The sequence below is a fragment of the Ictidomys tridecemlineatus genome, chromosome 11, assembly GCF_052094955.1.
Source record: "Ictidomys tridecemlineatus isolate mIctTri1 chromosome 11, mIctTri1.hap1, whole genome shotgun sequence".
Classification (NCBI taxonomy): domain Eukaryota; kingdom Metazoa; phylum Chordata; class Mammalia; order Rodentia; family Sciuridae; genus Ictidomys; species Ictidomys tridecemlineatus.
In genome coordinates, this window is record NC_135487.1 from 72,890,518 (window position 1) to 72,912,079 (window position 21,562).

The following is a 21,562-nucleotide window of genomic DNA, read 5'->3' on the forward strand; positions in this document are numbered from 1 at the left end:
CTCTCATTTTATTTTTAAGTTTTCAAACCAATTTGATTCTTGTACTTTGTATATGGAAGGCTAAAAAACGGCTTTAGCATTAAAAAGGCCATTTGTTCATTTCTCCTTAGTCCTTAATGTTATGGAGAACTATAAGACAACATGCCCTAAAACCCATTTCATGTCATAGTCAAGTGATGAGCCCATGTGTTGATCACTGAGTCAATAGTTAATAATCTTAAAGTATCATATTCCAAGAGGCAACAATTTCAGAGAAGCCACAATAACTTATTGTACATGAAATAATTTACATATAATAATGTGTGTATAAACCTGCACATATAATTTTTATCAAGTATAATATCATCATACAAAAACATTGACTCACAATATAGTTCAAACATACCAAAGAAGGCTATTTTATTTTTGTCCCTTTTACATCATATTTTAGGCAAGATGATGAAACCCAGAAAATAACAGGAGTGAACTAGTTTATAAAAACTGGGTATTTTATAAGCGAAACACATTCAGTCATCTACATCTCTCAAATTGCAAACAATGTGATTTACTATACTCCCAAAATGAACTTAAATAAATTATTGTACAATTCTAATGACATATACGTTTTCACTGGTTGATAGTCAGGTAGAAAAAGTATGTAAAGTGATTTATAAGTCAAAACATTTCATACAAAAGGATTTTTTGGGGGGGTACTGGAAATTGAACTAAGGGACACTCAACCATTGAGCCGCATCCCCAGTCTTATCTGTATCTTGGATCAGATGTTCTTCTTCAGGGGTGAAGGCCACATAATACGGCCTGATGCACTTGCCCTGATTATTGGAGATGATCTCCAGTGGCCATTCTTGAACACCCCGACCCAGGAGTAAGTGGTTCCCAGGTCGATGCCGACCACGGTACCCATGTCCTTTTCTTGTCATCCTCCTCAGCCATGCTGCACAGAGGAGCAGCAGAACTGCGGCCACCAGAGAGAGCTTCATCTTGCCCTAGCTGTTGGCCAGTTGCTCTCCTCAGCAGACAGCCAGAAGTCGCAGACAATCCAGCAACAGGCCGCAGCTGAGAGGAGTCGGGTTACAGGTCTCTTACACTCGAGATGCCTCAACACTGTCTGTCTGTGTTGACTTTGCCAATGTCTCAAACATTTTAGTATTGAAGTGCCTTTTCTTTCTACAATTGTATTAATTACCATATGTAAAAATTGAGGAGTAGAATGCTAGTAAACACAGATTCGCAAGCTTTTAGGCCACTATGTAAATATTTAAAAATTTAAGTGAACTGCCAATGCTTCCATACATGATATAACAACACAAGTGGTCAAAGATGCACTAGAACATTATGTGGGAAAAAAATATATTCATACCCAGTCAAGATTTTTCAGGCACTTGCATTCAGAAGCATTTTATAAATCAGCACCAGGTTTGCTCCAAAATAAAGCTCATTTTCCCCTACTGCCCATATTTGTTGAGAACAATATTATACATTAAGGATGCATTTAAAGGAATCATTTTATAGAGAAAATTATATTAAATTTAAAATTATAATACTTATTTTATGCATAACTTCAAAAACACAGAATTTAAAGACAATACCAATGAGCACTAACATTCTATATGACTAAAACACTATCATTCTATATGACTAGCAAACACAATACAGGCCAAAAGGCAAAATATACACTTTGGTAATCCTATACAAAACGGGTTCTGTTACAACAGTTACAACATTCTTTCATAAAATAAACACAATACATAAAAATGAAACAAGAAAAAGAAAAACTGAATTTTGACAACCTACACAAACTGTGGCATTTCAAATTCAAGGTCTTGTAACTCTTCCATTTGTTTTAGCCTGAGTCCCTGGCACATTGGATTCATGTCAGGCAGGCCAACCTCCTCACAGTTCTCTTTAGGCTCAGCAACTGGTTTCAAAGCATAAGCTGATGTACTGTCTGCCTCTGGAACAGATTTCTCCACATGACTCAGGGGAGTAAGAGCTGTGCTAGGAAGCACTGCTGCTGAAGGTGAAGCTGATCTCTCCTCAGTCCCCCTGACTTTGCTGGTCGGGGTAGGTGGTTGGTAAAATGTTGTCCCGAGATGGGGCTGCAGTATTCTGGGTGCTCTTGCAAGAGCAAGACGATGAGAATGAGAGGACAGTCTCACTGGTGCCTCTCTTGCTGAACTGGCTGGTGTGTTGGACTGTGTGGCACCGTTGGAATGGTCACCACTAACCTTGATGCTCATTGTCACTTTTTCCTGGAGTACACTTGGCACAATCACTGCACTCGTGCCAGTTAAGTTCTTTGGTTCACATTGTTGTTCCTGAGTTTTTTGTGGAATCTGCTGATCAAAACCATTAATTTGGGAGCCAACAGTAGTAGAGGTATCTTTTCTATTAAGTCCTTCAAAGGTAAGATTCTGGCAAAACTTGTCTGAATTGACATTTCCCACATTTCTGCTGTTTTTCTCATTAGGAGAGCTTGCAAGATGGAACCTATATACAGGCAAACAGAAACATCTGATCTTGGGGCTTGGCATAGGCCTCTGTATATCATTTGTTGTCACATCAGATTTCAGACTAAGTGGTTTTGTGGTTTTACACATATTTTCCATCTTTTGTGATGATGATTCAAGTTCTTTGTGATCTGAAAAAGAAGAGATTTTTTTTTAACTTCATGAAGCTTGGTTAATAAGGAAGTGTGGTTATTTATGAATGGGCATTCTCTCAAACAACAGAGTCTTACATATTTTTTCCAACATTATTTTCCCATTCATCTATGCAGAGGAATTAAAAATCCATACAATATTAAAGGCACATTTTTAATTAAAGCATTGCTTTTTAAAATTCAACTTAATAGAACAAATAGTCACAAAGCACATAAAATTTAAAAAAACACTTCCTGTAATAACTTGTTTTAATATACTACCCATGAATGAATATTTTCTGTGTTAAGACTCTCCTGATTTCAACAGGCAGACAATGGTAACTCTAGAACAGTAACACTATTCTGTACACCAACAAACGCCTTGTCCTGAATCCCAAGAACTTTGCCTGTCACTTAATTTGCTTTCCAGCTACATTCTGTCCATACTGAGGGCAACACACCAGAGAGGACTTGGATGCTCTCCCAGCTGATCCACTAAGACATGGCAATATCCTCTGGACAAAGGAAGGTTGAAGAGCTGTCAAAATTGCCATTGTGCTACTGGTCCTGGAGACTCCAGATTTACCTCCTTCTCTTTCTCCTCTAGTCTGGTCGCTAGTCCGTTTTCTCACCTATAACCCTAGCATCTCCAACTCTCTCTTTGCTGCATGTACCCCAGAAGCTCCTGTTGCTAGAAAGGTGCAGCCATCTGGCCATGATCCTCATCTCCCTGCTGAGAAACATCAGACAACTGTGTGCCTTGCCACTGGTCTGATGGCTTTCCAACAGCCTTGTTCATAGCCCACAGTCCTCATCCCTGCCACCTGGTCCTTCTCCCATATCCTTGGGCAGTGGTTTGCAGAGAGGTGCACAGCAGCATCACTTGATGATGATCGCAGGTCATCATCTCATCTGACCTCCTTCTTCACCTGAGGCTTCTGGCCTCTCTTTCCTGCTTCCCAGGCAGTGCTCATGTGATTTGCTGTCCTGGACCCTTCTCCACATTGATAGAAGGGAGCTGAGCCATTGTGGTTGGATGGCAACCACCAGAACATATTTACAGTCCTGCAGAACTTCTAGCACCACTTCTAGCTGCCTGGGTGATGTCACAGCTCCTGATCCAGTACTGCCCTGGGCAAGCCTAGTGCACTAGCCCTACCTGCCTTCTTCTGTCAAGACAAACTCCTATGTGGAGATATGTTGGCATGTGGTGTTAATGATCTTCTAAAGAAAAGGCTCAGAATTACCTGGTATGTAAGGAATATTTCAAATATTTTTAAATTATTTATTGTTATTACTATACGTACCTGAAAATCAAATTTCACGGGACAGTGAAACAAGGTTCCATTTAGGAATGAGACAGGATGAGTTTCAAATCCTGAATCAACAATAATTTAGGGACATGACCCTTGGCATTATTTACTTTCTTCAGACTGTTAGCTATGGCTTAAATGAGGCCAAGATTCATTAGCACAGAAGTGCTAATAAGATCAAATCAGATAAATGGAATAAGTGAGTCCAGTGCTTTTCTTTGTAGAGAGGTAATGGACTGTCTTTGTTTTCAGACTTCCTCAGGCTACACTCATTGATATTTCATTAATTTAAATATATCAAATTTAACATTTATGACTATGTATTGAAAATTTCGGATTCAGCTCTACTAAAGCAGTAATGAATGAAAGGTTTTCAACCCCCTTACCAGAAACCATTCACTGAAATAAAAGGATCAAAAAACAGTGAACAAAAAGGCTGGAGCCAAGAAAATGGAAGACATGTGTGCTTAATGTGCTAAAGTTAGGCCACAGGTAAAGGAACATCAAAAAACTTTAGGAGTCTATTTTTTTTTTTTTTTTTTGAGTTTCAGGAGACCAGCTTTTTTTCTGTTTTGACTTCAATTGATGACAAAGAAGTAAAGGTGAAAACAAATCTCAGAAAGAGAACAAAAATAATTTATGAATTTCAAGATATCCTTTTATAAGAAAGAAACAAACCATGATATTCATTTAAATGACATTCACTAAACTTTCTCAATGGCTAGAAAAGTTAACTAATAAAACCTTGAAGTTTGAACTTACCTCAACTAAACTAACCTTTTTTTTTAAAGGATGAGTATTGTAGATGGACACAATATTTTTATCTTCATTTATTTGTTTTATATGGTACTGAGGATCCAACTCATGGCCTCACACATGCAGAGGCAAGTGTTTTACCACTGAGCCACAAGACCAGCCCTCACCTTGGTTTTTAATCATGACTTCTTGGCAAGGTTTGAAATATGCAAGGATATATGTTACATGATCACTCACCAGTGAGACATGCATCCCATTTTTCCAATCCATTTTGCTTGCATTCTGATTCCTCAAATGATGTAGCCAATTCATAATTTTTAATTTCAATATCTGCAGTGTGAATATCCTATTGATACAAGAAAAGTTTTAAACTAAAAGCAAAACACATCTCAAAACAAACAGTTCAAAGACTATTAACTTGTAAACATAAACATCACAAATTTAATCCAATTCTGTAATGGTCAAAACTCACTTGCTTTGTAGAAAAATATTGTGACTTTGTGGAATGTTCTCTTGATATTATGGGTTTGGAAGGAGGGCTTATATCCACATGAGGTGCAACAACGTCAGTATTAGATGAAACATTTGCTGGCTCTAGGGACTCATGGAAGATCATCTGTGCATTGGTAATAAAGAACTCCACCAGCAGGGCCTGATTGGCATAGGCAACCAGAGCGGAGGAGATGGTACCAGGAGTGGTTGTAGGCCTGGGCCTCATGATACAGGGTCCAAATACCACCCCCAAGTTTTTTGAGTTCATCAGGTTCTCTTCAGAATGGTCTACAACCCTGAAAAGAAGAACACATAAAGTGTATGAGATGTGCCTCATAGAGGTCCTTAATGGTAGTTTACTATGACTTGAGAAGGTTGGAGAAAACTCGGGCTATGGAAGACTACAAAACGTTTGTCAAGGGTCAAGTTAGGTAGGTCTAGGGAAAGAATCCTTTGTTTCATTATGATACTTACCACACACCAAACTGAGATTCAGAGTACTATATGAGGATAAAATGCATGTAAGTAGAAGGAACTACTGAACTCAGTAGCAGAAGGAAGAAAAACACCTCTAAAAATTGCTCCATCATTGTATGTCAGATATACTCCCTGTTTCTTATACTGGAAACTGGCACTGTCAATTTCTCTCTCACTGCCCAGTTAGCTTTCTTTTTTAAAAAAATAATTTTTACCTAGAGATGGACACAATACCTTTATTTTATTTATTTATTTTTATGCAGTGCTGAGTATCAAACCCAGTGTCTCCCATGTGCTAAACACACTCCCAGCTACCCACAGCTACTTTTCTAGCCTAGATGATTCTCTCTCCTGAACATCTCTCTATTCTATTGCCACTATCAATGTTCTGGTTTTACTTCAAACACTCTCAGCTTGTTATTTCTATCCAGAGACTATCCAGAGAAATATCTCTCTGTCTGGTTTAGCTATCAGGATGATACTAGATTCATCTATGGGTAAAAAAGCTGTGATATATATATAGTGAATGAGGTAGTTTTGCTATTTGTCTTTCAAAGGATTCATCACTGATGTATAGAAATGCATTTGATTTATGGGTATTAATTTTATATCCTGCTACTTTGCCAAATTCATTTATTATTCTAAAAGTTTTCCGGTGAAGTTTTTTTGATCCTCCAAGTATAAAATTATGTCCTTGGCAAAGAATGGTAATTTAAGTTCTTCTTTTCCTATTTGTATTCCCTTGAATTTCTTTCATCTAATTGCTCTGGCTAGAGTGGCAAGGATTATGTTGAACAATTTTTAGATGGAATGCTTCCAATTTTTCTTCATTTAGAATGATGTTAGCCTTAGGTTTAGCATAGAGAGCTTTCACTATGTTGAGGTATATTCCTACTACCCCTAGTTTTTCTAATATTTTGAACATGAAAATGTACTGTATTTTGTCAAATGCTTTCTCTGCATCAATTGGTATAATCATAGGTTTCTTCTCTTTAAGTTTATTGATGTGATGAATTACATATATTGATTTCTGTATGTCGAACCAACCTTGCAACCCTGGAATACACAACTTGATCATGATGCATTTTTTTATATGTTTTTGTATGTGATTTGCCAGAATTTTATTGAGAATTTTTGCATCTATGTTCATCAGGTAGATATGGAACTGAAATTTTCTTTCCTTGATGTGTCTCTGGCTGGTTTGGGTATCAGGGTGACACTAGCTGCACAGAATGAGTTTGGAAGGGTTTCCTCCTCTTCTATTTCATGGAATAATTTGAAGCCCTTCAAAATATGAATGGTTAAAAAACTGTGGTATATATACACAATGGGCTATTACTCAGCATTACAAGAGAATAAAATAATGGCATTTATAGGTAAATGGATGGAGTTGGTGAATATCATGAAGTAAGCCAATCCCCCAAAATCAAAGGCCAAAATTCTCTCTGATAAATAAATGTTGATACATAATTGGGTCTCTGGGGATGGAGGAACATTGATTGGGCTCAGGAGAGAAAAGGAAGAGGAGGGGTATGGGGTAGGAAAGATGGTGGAATGAGACAAACATCATTACCCTAAGTACATGTATGATTGCACACGTGGTATGACTCTACATCATGTACAGAGAAAAGAAAATTTGTGCTCCATTTGTGTACAATGGATTGTAAAGCATTCTGCTGTCATGTATAACTGATTTGAACTACTAAAAGTTTTTTAAGTTTTATTTTATTTATTTATTTGTATGTGGGGCTGAGGTTCAAACCCAGGGCCTTGCACATGCTCTACTGCTGAGCCACAATTCCAGCCACAAAAAATAAATTTAAAAAAATTTAAAAAGGAGATCTTAATTGTTGTCAGAAAGCTCTAGCAGTCAAATCTGAATATGTGAAATTCCTGATTCCAAGTTCTTTAGTGGGTATAGAAACAACATGGTCAACTAATCTGCCAGGTAGGTAAAATTTTTTATCAAGTCTCTAGGAAGGGTAGCACAGTTCCTGCTACTGCTTGCTATATTGTAGCCTAATGAAATCAAATTTTCTAAATGCAAAATGCTTTCTTGTGTCTCCATGTCTGTTTCTCTCTGCCTCGTATGCTCTTCTGCACGTTCACTACCAAATCACCACTCAGTTCTTAAAATCAAACACAAGGCCTTTTGCCTCTTCTGCTCTATTCCTACCCCCAAAACTTCCTCTGCATGCCTACAAGCTGTGCACAGCTACTAGAAAAAGGATGATCGTGAACTGTGGTTATATACAGATCTGTACCCCAAGAGGATAAGCCCACAAATAGCAGAAACCCTATATTTCCATCCTACTTTCCCCAGCCAGAGCCTCGCACACAGAAAGCATCTGAGGGAACCATGTTAGTTGCATGAACATGTATTCAATGTCTCCCTCTCCCAACACATAATAAAAACATCCTAAAAATCATTTTGAAAATCATAACACAACAATATAAATGTACTGAATACTATTGCCCTGTTCAATTAAAAATGGCTAAGATGGTATAAAATTCTTACCTCCTAAGATCGATGATAAGGTAATGTAGAGTGTTAAAATTGGACGGTGGCAATTTTCTTAGAAGGTCCTTGGTTTTGAGAACAATTTGGTTGATTTCCGTACACATATTTGGAGATGTGTTGTCTTCAGAGTTGTCCCTTTTGGTGTCCTGTTCTTGGTTAATATGTTGGATGACATTTGCAAGCTCCATAAACTCCTGGTACCATTGGAATAAAACCAGTGGTTCTGGTAGCTAAAGAAACAAAATTATATTAAAAATACCTTTGGGTTGAGGTTGTGGCTCAGATGTAGAGGGTTTGCCTAGCACATGCGGGGACCTGGGTTTGATCCTCAGCACCACATAAAAATTAATATACAAAATAAAGGTATTGCATCTCGCTACAACCAAAAAATCAATATTTTGAAAAAATCTTCTGCCTGTTTTCTTTGTTAAAGTCAACTATAAGTGAGAATTGCTCAAATAATTGAGCATGTCCCTTTAGATTAACAAAATTTTCAAAAGTCAATCTGTATTTATTGATATCTTTTTCAGTACTGGAGATTGAACCTAGGACCTCAAGCATGCTCTGCAAGCACTCTAGTACTCAGCTTCATCCCTGCCCATAAAATAAAATATATATGTTTGGTAGAGAAGTGACTTAGAAAGCAAATCAAAATCTTGACTATCAATTATACTTATGTTAATAACAACTTAATAGATAATGAGTGAAATTCTAAACTTTAAATGAAGTTTAAGCTTTAAGCTTCATTATGGGATTTGAAAACTCTTCATCTCTATCCTAAACACATTATATTCACATCTGCCCCCCAAATAGCATAATCTTCAGCTGTTTTACTGGAACAAACATAGAATAGTGAACAAAATGTATAAAATGAATCAGAAACCCATGGATTTTATGAGTGAGGGGTAAAAATATCAAAGTGCTAAAGAGCACAGATTTTACTTGGGCAAGAATGAAGATCAGCACAAGATAATATGACCTACAAAAACATACTGTCAACATCTCATGAAACTTTAAAACAGGCTGATTTGCCATGAATAGATCAAAAGAAGTAGTTCTTACAACACATATCCACTGCCATAATGAATTTCAACGTTTCTACTGATCTACAATAGAAAATTCAGTGAACAGTTAGCTACCTGATGTCCTATAATATCTGTGGGAAGTTAAGGTGTTGCCTTGTGATCAGTTTCTATCTTCACCACTCTGGGATCTGAAGCAAGTCACATCACCTCTTGGAGCTTTAGGTCAATGAGTCAGATAAAGGCTACTCTCTCACACTATTGCAAGAATTGAGCACACTTTCCCAAATGAAAGTCTTAGACATACAAAATTTTTCAACAAAATGCAAATTTATTGTATTGGACCCAATTCATCTCCTCTCCCTGACTGACTAAACAAGGTTAAGGATGACACATTATGAGACTTCCAGTCATTCAAAGGTATCAACCTCCATTTCTCAGTTGAGGGGTCTGTAGAATGTGATTAAAGGGTTATCAATGCTTTCCTGGGCTAACATTGTAAATCCAGCAATTTATACTTAATTTCTTTCTCTCCTGCAATTCCACTAAAATACACTAGGCTCATAAGGACTAGGAAAATAGAGAAAACAAAAAGCAACAATTCACAAGTAGAAGAGCAGATGAATAAGTCCTGATGCAGCATTTCCAAGAGAACTGACCCTTTGTCACTCAAAATGATTTTCAGAATCCTAAAGGGATGTGGACAATCACTACCAGGTCCTGTGATCTTGGCTTAGGTTGCAGGTGGGCCAGCTGAGAAAGCCTAGCTCTCTATAGAATCCTGTCTCCACTCCATGTACTAGGACAATCTCCTTTCTAAAACTCTGGAAATTAGTTTCTCTGGGAAATGGGAGACAGAGGCTCTCTGAATCGAGGCAATGCCAAACATAAGGAACAGAGAAGTAACTGTCTTCAAATGGGGATATGTTGGCTATATGCACACTGAAAGTACAGATCCTACAGTCTTAGTAACCCTGGCTCCCACAGTATTGATACTGTATCTCTAGGCAAGGAAAAAACCCTTTCCTGGGGGACTGGGGTTGTGGCTCAGTGGTAGTGCACTCATCTGGCATGTGTGAGGCACTAGGTTTGATCCTCAGCACCACAAAAAAAAATAAATTAAAAGTATTGTGTCCATCAAAATTAACAAAAATGCCTTCCCAGGAGGACCACACCAGTGCCAGAACAGGGAACTAGAGACATGTAGTTAGGCATATACCAAACAGTCCACTTAGACCACTTTATAGTAAAGTTCAAAGTTTTTAAAAAGCCTTGATGTGTGTTCAAGTGCTTCCAAATTGATTTCAAGCCCAAACTCATGTAACTAGACACCATGAAAGACAAAAATCAAAATGGGTAGAAAAAGAACAAATTGAAGGTGTAAAATGATGCTGTCAATATGCTGGCAACTAGTCAGATATGGTAAAAGAGCACTGGAAATGCAACTGATCTAAATTGAGATGTGCTCTAACTGAAAAATAGATACCAGATTTCAAAGAAGAAGAGCTGCAATACAAATCAATAAATAAACAAAATACCTCATAATTTGAAAAACTAGATATTCAAAATGTTAAATGATATATTAAAATTCGCTTCACTTTATTTTTAATTTTTATGTTGCTATAGAAATTTTAATGTTATATATGAGGGTCACATTGTATTTCTACAGAGGTTAGAGGCCAAATAGAGAAAAGAACCCTTAATGAGAAAAATCTATGAATATGCACAATCAAAGAGCATCATATAATCATTTAAAAAATGTTATCAAAAGAACAGAAAATCAGACTTCTTGAATATTAAACATGATCTCACAAATGGAGTAATTTACTTATTCAAGAAGAAAAAGACAAGGAACTGTCTTAGAAAGTTTTTGAAGAAAAAAAAACAATAAACAAAAAGTAAGGGAACTGCGGAACAAGTATCCTTGCCAAGCAAGTGCAAGACCCTGAATTATTAATCCCCATGGGTACAAATAACAAATTTATAAACATTTATATGTGTGTTTATGTATGTGTACACACACATCTCCAAACAAGAGCTTCAAGTACAAGGGTGGGAGAATGGCAATAAAAATCAAGAAAAGTTCCAAGAACTAAAGTGCTCACAACTGACAGAGCTCGTGGAGTGGCCAGAATACTGGATGGAAATATATCCACATCAAAGTACATCATTATAAAATCTTAGAATAATGAGAGGGGTGATGACATAGTCTATACCAATGAAAAATATGAAATATAAAATATTTTTGCTCTTTGCATTTCATGGTAGGTTTAGAATAAAACTTTCACCTGCTGAAGGTAAAACTTCAACACTTCACAGATATCGTGTGAAGAAAATTCGGTCAGGTCTACTAAATGCCTTCCGTTTTCCAGAGCTTGACAAAGTATTGCGATTTTTGCCTTGTTGCCACTCACTCGATAAATTCCCTGAAGAGAAAAGAAAAAGAGAATGCAATATTTTACTTTAGTACAAAGGGCTAAATGCAGACATCTAGACAGAGTTGATGTATCTACTTCAATTTTTATTAGTATTTAAAAAATACAAGTTGAAGTTCAATAAATTAACATTTTCCAAATAAATGTGAATAAATTTAGTTATTACAAATGGAGAGTGCTGATTTTCTTAAAGTCTCTTTTTCATTAAAAAGGCATTTATGTTTTTAGAGTTTTAAGAGTAAACAACATACTTGTAAACACAAGGCAGTCTTTTCAATTTCTAAAGTACACATTTTGATTATGAAAGGAATGCCATCTGGCTCCTTTTTGGCAACACAGGACAATTCTGCTCCAAATAAGTGCATTTTCCCCGGAAGTCTCCGATGTCCGCAAACGATGGTTAAGTTTGCCATGCATTTTTTATGGCAGACAAGAAGACACTATAAGAAAATGATATTTGAAAACTGATTGACTCACCTTAAAATTATTCACAACTAAGCAAAATACAGGCCGACTAATAACGACAAAAATATGTTTAAAAGTACGATTTGTGGTTTGTGAATTACATTTCACAGGAAAACAAAGAAGAAAACTACAGAAATAAACTGTGGGACTTTATTCAACATGTACTGGCAAGCCAGGTGTGATGGCATATGCCCATGATTCCAACTACTTGAGGGGTTGAAACAGGAATTTCACAAGTTGAAGGCCAGACCAATCTAGCAATAACCCATTTCAAAACACAATTTTGAGAAAGGGTAGATGGGCTGGGGATGTGGCTCAGGCGGTAATACTCTCGCCTGGTGTGCGCGAGGCGCTGGGTTCGATCCTCAGCACTACATAAAAATAAAATTTAAAAGAAGATATTGTGTCTACCAGAAACTGAAAAATAAATATTTTAAAAAATCTCTCTCTCTCCCTCTCTCTCTCTCTCTCCCTCTCTCCCTCTCTCCCTCCCCCTCTTCTTCTCTCTTTCTCTTCTCTCTCTCTAAAAATATGGCATGTGCAAGACCCTGAATTTAGTTCCCAGGAGTACAAAAACAAATTTATATATATATTTAAATGTGTGTTTGTGTGTGGACACACACATCTCTAAATAAGTAAAATCATAACAAAAAAGTATATAGCAAAAGAAAAAATTTTGATTCCCAAAAGATCTTACCTCTTCGCATTTAAGACCTCGAAATATGACAATGCGTTCACAGTATCCACATCTTGCTGGACATCTCCATTTTCTGAACTTATGGGTGGCAGCTGCTTTTGCCATTAATGATTGCTGAAATGTTCCAAAGGAGCTGGGTCCTTACAACAGAAATGTTAGTATGTAAGAAGGGTAAAATGACAAAAACATATACCACATGATATTGTACTTGGAAGAATTTTTAGACTTTGAGATTACTTATATATTACAAAAAGCTATTATTTTGCATTTCTAACATTAAAAGCATCTCATTTATTGATCTCTTATAAAACACATTTTTATGTACTTATGAAAGTGGAATGCATTCCAATTCATATTACACATATAGAGCACAGTAGTTCACATCTCTAGTCATATACAAAGTATCTTCATACCAATTCGTGTCTTCATACATGTATTTGGCATAATGATGACCTTCTCATTCCACCATCATTTCTAACCCCATGTTCTCTCCCTTCCCCTCCCACCCCTATGCTCCAGAGTCCTCCCTTGTTCCCCCTCCCTACCCCACTATGAATCACCCTCCTTATATTAGAGAGAACATTTGGCATTTGTTTTTTGGGCTTGCCTAGCTTCACTCTGCATTATCTTCTCCAACACCATCCATTTATCTGAAAATGCCATGATTTTATTCTCTTTTATTGCTGAGTATATCAGATTTTGGAAGAACCCTGCACATTTTTATGCAGAAATTAACAAGTTGATTCTAAAGTTTATATGAAAATGTTAAAGATATATGAGAGCCAAAGAAATTTTAGAGAATCTAGACTACTTGACTTCACAATTCACTGTAGAGCTACAGGATTCAAGCCAGTGTGCTTTTGGCCTGGGAAGAAACATGCAAATCAACAGAATAAAATAGAATTCAAAGTAGACTCTCTTGTATTTAGTGAAGCTATTTCTTTTTTTATAAATTCATTTAATTTTTTAAATACATGACAACACTGGAATGCATTTCAATTCTTATTACACATACAGAGCACAATTTTTTGTATCTCTGGATATAAAGTATGTTCACATCAGTTTATGCCATTATATATGTTCTATTTTTTGCATCATAATTCGTAATACACATATATACCACAAGTTTTCATATCTCTGTTTGTATATAAGGTATGTTGACACCCATTTCAAGTCTTCATATATGTACTTTGTATAATGATGTCCATCACATTCCACCATCCTTGCTAATCCCCTTCACTCTCTCTTTCCCTCCCACCCCTCCCTGGAATTAATCTCATCCTCCCATGCTGTTCCTCCCAACTCAACTATAAGTCACCCCACTTATAGCAGAGAAAACATTTGACATTGTGGTTTTTTTTTTTTGGAATTGGCTAACTTCATTAGGATTATCTTCTCCAACACCATCCATTTACCTGCAAATGCCATAATTTTGTTCTTTTATCAGGCTGAGTAGTATTCCATTGTGTATACATGCCACTTTTTTTTTTATCCATTCATCCACTGAAGGACATCTAGGTTGGCTCCACAGTTTAGCTATTGTGAATTGTGCTGCTATAAACATTGATGTGGCTGTGTCCCTGTAGGGTTCTGTTGATTTCATTGTATAGTTATTTCACCACTTTTGTTGATTCTCAGGTATCTTATTTTTTTCAGGATATTATAAATGGGGAGTTTTCCTCATTTCCTGCTAAGAGGATTTGTGACTGATATACATCAATGCTTTTGATTTATGGGTGTTGACTTTATATCCTGCTACTTTGTTGAATTCATTTACTATTTCTTGAAGTTTATTTAACTTTTGTTTGGAAGATCTCTCTAGTGGTGAGAGAGGTGGGTTAAAATCACCCAAGATTATTGTGCTGGAAGGTCAATTTGACTCTTGAACTTGAGAAGAGTTTGATGAACATAGCTGCACCATTGTTTGTGGCATATATATTTATGATTGTTATGTATTGTTGATGTATGGTTCCCTTGAACAGTATCGAACGTCCAAATTTATCCTTTTTGATTAGCTTTGGTTGAAGTCTACTTTATTTGATATGAGTTTGGAGACTCCTGCTTGCTTCCTCACTATATGTGAGTGGTATGATTTTCCCAACCTTTCACCTTCAATCTGTGTATGTCTGTTTCTATCAAATGAGTATCCTGTAGGCATTATATTCTTGGATCTTTTTAAAAAATCTAATCTGCTAGCCTATGTCTTTTGAATGGTGAGTTTCAGCCATTAACATTTAGGGTGACTATTGAGATATGGTTTGTATTTCCAGTCATATTTGTTTATTTTTATTACTTAACGTGACTTGGTTTCCACTTTGATTATTTTTCTTTGAGTGTACTACCTCCTTCTGCCAGTTATCAATGTTTTTCATTCCCTCTTCATGAAATATTTTGCCAAGGATGTGTTTTAGTGTCAGTTTTCTAGCTGTAAATTCTTTAACTTTTGTTTATCATGGAAACTTTTATTTCATCTTAAAATCTGAAGCTTAGTTTGGCTGGATACAAGATTCTTGGTTGGAACCCATTATCTTTCCAATTTGAAATATGTTGTTCCAGGATCTTATAGCTCTCAGGGAATGTGTTGAAAAATCTGCCGTTATCCTAATTGGGTTACCCCTATAAGTAATCTGATTCTGTTTGCTTGCGGCTTTTAAAATTCTCTCCTATTTCTGTGTATTGAGCATTTTCATAATAATGTGTCTTGGTGTGGGTCTGTTGTGATTTTGTACATTCGGTGTCTTGTAGGCTTCTTGGATTTGGATTTCCATTTCATCCTTCATGTCTGGAAGTATTTCTGATAGCATTTCATTGAATAGATTGGTCGTTCCTTTGGTTTGAAACTCTGTGCCTTCTTCTATCTCAATGACTCTTATATTAGGTCTTTTTATGCTATGCCATATTTCTTGGGTTTTCTGCTTGTGGTTTCTTATCATTTTTGCTGTGCTTGTCTACATTCTTTTCAAGATGATATAATTTGTCTTTGTGGTCTTTGTATACTCTGCTGGTGATACTCTCATTTGTGTTTTTAATTTGGTTCATTATTTCTTTCATTTCAAGGATTTCTGTTAAAATATGTATATATATATCCTCAATCTCCCTGTAGAGGTTATCTTCTGCTTCTTGGATTTGTTTATGTAGCTCATTGTGAAAGTGATCTTTCACTGTCTGTGTTTGTTGTCTAATGTCTTTTTTGAGATTCCAAAATATCTGAATAATGTAAATCCTGAAATCTTTCTCTGTCATTTTTTTTCTGCTGTTTCTGAAAATTCTTCTAATGATGCATTGTCTTCAATTGTTTGTGGTATTTTCTTTCCTTGTCATTTCATTTTGCTGGTATTTCTTTCCTGCTCTGTGGGACGGAAGTGTTATTCTTTTTACCCTATAGATTTGTAGTGCTCTTGTATATTCCAAGATCCCTTCTTTATGGGGAAGGACAATGTTGACAGTTCCCAATATCAACAATACATCACTTATGTGTAAATTATTGCTATTAAGACATTTATAGTCTCAATGTCTAGTAATGTTAGATTCAATTATAATTTAAAATATAATCAGTAATTTCATAGAAGATGTACACTTTCTTCTGGTGGTGGACAGAGAACTGGAGGTCAGTTATCTGACATTCTGTTAAGGGTGAAAGATGTGAGGGCAATGGATTAATAAAACTTAAGAAATTTGGAGGAGAACTCTAATCATAAGGTTAGTAGCAGGGGAATAGACAGGAGGTAATTTAGGGGAGACAAGTATGTGGGAGGACAGTAGAATGCATAAAAACAAACACATATATGTGTTTAGAAAATTACAAGAATTAAAAATAGTAAAAATTAGGAGGTTGAAATAGAAAGAGAGGAAGGAAGAAAATAAAAAAAGGAAGCAAAAAAGAGAAAAAAGAGAGAGAAATAAACAAAGAGGGGTGGCTTATGCAATTCCTTTATATTATATTATTCTGGTCACTCAGTTCTATTTCTTGCAAAGTTCTTGGTTGTGGGGTTGTGGGGACCAGAGAAGGAGGGGTAGGGGAGAAAGAAAGAGGATAAAATGGAAGAGAAGAAAACAAAAAACAAAACAAACAAACAACAAAATACTCTCAGAGTTCCCTTTTCTTCTCTTTTCTTTCAGTAGGTGGAGTTGTCTATTCCAAGCTTGGTTCTCTGCCCTCAGGGTGGTGTAGGTAACCAGTGTGAAAAGACTAAAGCTCTTCCTGTCTTATCTGGGCTTCCCTAATCTTGGTCTCTCTGATTTGCTCCTAAGGTTTTAGCCCCCTTCCCTCTATTGCTTATCAGGTCTCAGCTGGGGGACATCATGCCCTCCACCTTAGAAACGCACAAGGTGGGCAGCTTCCTGGTGGCACTACTCTCCTGTTCAACTGAGAGCTGATTTTGTGCTGAGTGTTTCTATACCGAGTTAATACAGCTTGGGAGGGGATTTGGAACCCAGGTACCTGTTCAGTCACAGATCCGGCTGGTAACAATACCCACCAAAGATGGTGAGAAAGGTCGAGTCAGTCCTTTTCCCAGTCGGGGTGTCTGGTAAGGTGGGAGGAGCTGGGATGTCCTTGTGCTGTGCCTAGAATGTGGTCTGGGGACCTGCGTGATAGCAGAGCGTCTTCTGGAGTTCTGCCACTCTGCCAAGGTGCTGAGTTGGTGTCTCTGCTCCCCCACTTGAGAGTCACACCTGTGCTCAAACTGTGGGCTTTGGGACCGGAGCCTGGAATCTCACCTGAACACAGAGTTTCTGAGTTCTGCTTGGTGTTCACAGCTCTGGTGGATTCTGCGAAAATCCGCTGGATGGAGTCCTGTCACATGCACTGAGATGTTGTTTCCTCAAGGCAAGACCCGGAGAAGGAGAAGCCACCTGATAGCTTTCTCTGATTCAGGCACAGAGAAGCTAGAAACAGGATCTCCTCTACTCTGCCACTTTGGATCCAAGTCAACCAATTTCTGACAGAGATGCCAAAGTACTTCCGTGGTCTTTCAATAAATGGTGCTGAATAACAGATATCCATAATGTGAGGGATGAACCTCAAACCTTATTTCAGTCAACTCTAAAATGAACAGGAACCACACACCTAAACATACAACCTAACACTATCTATCCTTGAATTCAAGGTTATAATGTGCAGCTGCCTATTTTTAAAAATAAAGAATGTTTTAGGAACACAGCCATGTTGATGTATTGTGTATAATTGCTTTTAAGGATTATTAAGTATAATGGTAGTAGAGATAAAAGACTGTACAGGTGTTGATAATTTTTGAAACTGAGGTTGTATGCACAGAGTTCAAATACCCTTGGACCTACTTTCATGACTGTTTGAAATTTCCCATAATAAAAACTTGTTTTTCTTTTTTTAGTCTACCTTCAGACCTACTCTGGGCTATGTCAAGATCATCCCCATAAGCTCCATCACTCTCCTTCCCATTTCTCTCCAGCAAGGCTCAACCAATCCTAGAGTCCCCTGAATGTCCTGTGGAAGCCAGCCATTCATTCTAACATGCTAAGCACAGATGTGACATCATGGTGGTACTGAATGAATATTAGAGAAATATATTATAAGTAAAATTATGGAAGGTTCTGTCTGCACACACCCTGAAGCTGAAACTGAACTTACCCTTCCCTAACTCTTCTATAAATATGTTAATTAGTTCCTACCTCTTCCTTTCAAAGGAAGACTATGGGACTAGACTGTAGTTCAGTGGTAGAGTGCTTGTCTAGCATGCCTGAAGCCCTGGTTCAATATGTAACACCACAACAAATAAAATAAAAAGGAAGACTGTGACATTTGAAAACTTTCTCAGCAATACATCCTGAAACTTTCTTCAAGAAAAATAAAACTCTTATCAAGGGAGGCATTATTGCTGAATATCTGCTCTATGAGCAAGGTGGCTCATTTCCTTATCACGTAATAATAAAGAAAATTAATAAAACACATACCACTTTCCACAGAAAACACCAGAATGTGCTCCCAACCTTTATCAATCACCTGGATTCTTTACACACATGAATTATCTTTATGTGTGTGGCTCATCACCATGATGAAAGTGAGTGGGAAATTAAAAAGAAACAGCAAACCAACTACTCTTCAGAGCTATTGTCTGTGACTTGTTGTCTCAAATCAAGTGGTTCTGGCTTGATTTGAGACACCTGCACATTCTGGCCACCTACAGAGCTTTCTTTCAGATTCCTCAATGGCTCAGAGCACATGGCTGCACTGTCAAAGCAGTGAGATCCTGGTAGACATTAGAGATAACCAGCAATTCTGTGCAGAAAGCCTCCCCACTTCTGTGCTTATTAAAGTTACCTTTCACTTTCAAGCTCACACAAAAATATCACTTCATTCCCTCCATTGAAAATAATCATTCCTTTGGCTCTAGTATTTGTTATTGTATTCTGCCACTCATTAAATGGAAAGGTTCTACAGGGAGTCTATCTGGCATAAAGTGAGACTCTGCTAAATTTTCAGAGTGAATGGTGAATAAATTATGATGGACAAGCATCAGAATTCTTCCAGAATCCCTTCTGGGAATCATCTTTGTTCAATGGTAGTACTAACCCCCTGGGACAAAGAGCAAATGTAAAGGCCCACATTCCTAGGTCAAGGACTTTTGCAGGTGGGAGGTGAAGGGGATGATAATTGAGAAGTTGTTCTATTTTCGGGAGGTGGAGTGGGCTGGTGTTACCCTACGTTCACTGAATAGTGATTCTTCAACTCAGCTAAACTTCAATATCCTGCCAACTTGGGGGCTGAAACTTTTCTACCTGGGCCCATCAGGCTTTCTTCAAATTCAGTCTGAAAGGTTTTATCAAAATCATGAGACCAGAGCTATAGGTATTGTCAACCTAATGAGGCTTAAGTGTCACTGTTCCTCACTTGCAGTTCTAACAATAAAGTAGCATTTCTAAGTTGGCATTTCTGGCAAACTGCTTAAAGAACTCACTAAAGGGAAAGGATCTAAATCTCAAAGACACACATGTATAATGTGCTGTGATTTATTTACTCATCCTAAATACTCACCTTCACATCTAATTTTGAATTCTTTTTCATGAAGAGGGAGACCCCTACACCCAAACTCAATAAGGAGGTGAAGTGAACCCAAAGAAGAAAAGAACAAAACTGATATAGAACAAAAAGCTGCCTGCTGTTTAGAAATGGTCTTGGAATATTCACAAAACACCTAACACTCCTCCCTTCCCCCAAAAGATCCAAAGAACTCAGGGGATGTCAAAGATCCAAATGACTCAGTGTGGAACCCTATCCTTGGTCTCTAAGGCAGGGACAGTAGTGAAAAAGGGAAATAAACCAGCACCTGTCTGACTCAAAGAAAAGGACAGTCCTGGTCCACTTGGTTTCCACAGAAGGGGGGCGACCTTTGGAACACCAGATTTTTATCTTCGACAGGGTCTTGGCGTATCCTGGCCACATACTCACAGGGACATACTCTCCTTGTAGCAGTTGGGATCTCCCAGCTTATCAATTCCAATTTACACCCTAACTTTGTGTGCTAAGGTAATGGTTGAAAAATGGTGAATGGAAACAGAAGGAACAGTAATAAGGGAAGGACAGAGAAGAGGTAGGGTAGAGATGCAACAGAGAGGGCACTCCGAAATAAAGACAAGGAGAGTGTCCCTGCACCTTTAAGCCCCCCTCCCCTCCCCAAAGTAGTCATCAACCAAGGACTAGATGAGGTGAAGTGGGTAAAGAAAAAGTTAAAAAGGGAACAGCACTTGTTAGTTTCTTTACCTAGGTACTCATCAGAATGAAATTTCAGGATATGTCACAACACTTACAAAAAGATCCCAGTGGGAAAGACGATTGTGAAGACCCTAAAACCAAGAAGGAAAAGTCAAGTTAACCCGTGAGTATCATGAGTATCACGAGTATCGCTCTGGTCCGCAGCTGCCTCAGCGTCGACGTCCTGCTCCAACTGCTCACTGATCACAGGACCACAGTGTTCCGGTTCCCATAGTGCCCGCTCCTGACGTCTACCGCTCGTGGGCGCCCCTCCCAAGGTTCCATCCTCCCAGAAGACCCCGCCCCGCCCGCAGCCGCCTCCCCTCTGGGACCACCTCATGACCCTGTGGCCGCCCTGACCCTGGATGGCAAATGGTCAGCAGCCATCTTTGCAGTCCCCAGCCCAATGCAGCGCCAGAGCGACCACTGCCATCCCAGTCTCCAGGACTCAATCTCCCGCCAAATGCATGACAAGAGAGGTCCAGAGCTCCCTGCCTCCATCCCCATGCATGGCCCATGGATGCCCTATCAAGCCACCTCCAAGACCACCCTGGCCACATAAGCCCCTCCCACCATACACTGCCAAGTCCCCCAGAGACCAGCCACTGGTCAGCGCTCCTGGTGGTGGAACCAGGGCCAGCGGCAGATGAGGGCGGTTGTGGATCACAGGCTATCAGCTGTGAAGTGCACTGATCCAGTCCCCCAGAGGCAGGTGGATGCCCTAGAAAATAAGCCTGACAGATATTTCTTGGAGCCCCTGCTGCCAGCAGTGCTGAGGCCAACAAAAAGAAGCAGACCATTACCAAGGAGGATGAGCGAGGGGAAAGGAGACCTTGGAGCATTGTGCCCAGGAGGCCCAGGGAGGGCACTCAACCTGCTGCTCCGAAGAAAATGACAGGCCATCGTGACTCGAAACTATAAAACTCCTAGAAGAAATCTTAGGGGGGAAACCTTGACATTTGCCTTTACAAAGACTTCTTGTATTTAAAACCAGAAAACAGGCAACAAAAGCAA

General features: G+C 38.2%; 1 protein-coding gene across 1 annotated transcript; it reads right to left on the bottom strand.

Annotated features, from left to right (window-relative positions):
• Positions 1-413: 413 nt before the first annotated feature.
• Positions 414-20,888, bottom strand: LOC144368576 (rho GTPase-activating protein 29-like). Its single transcript, XM_078027770.1, has 8 exons — positions 20,693-20,888; positions 12,820-12,959; positions 11,909-12,097; positions 11,511-11,648; positions 8,198-8,430; positions 5,183-5,498; positions 4,948-5,056; positions 414-2,641 (listed from the first exon to the last, which is right to left on the bottom strand). Exons 1-8 carry the CDS (start codon positions 20,886-20,888, stop codon positions 1,791-1,793), a joined length of 2,172 nt encoding a protein of 723 aa, XP_077883896.1. The 3' UTR covers positions 414-1,790.
• Positions 20,889-21,562: the final 674 nt, after the last annotated feature.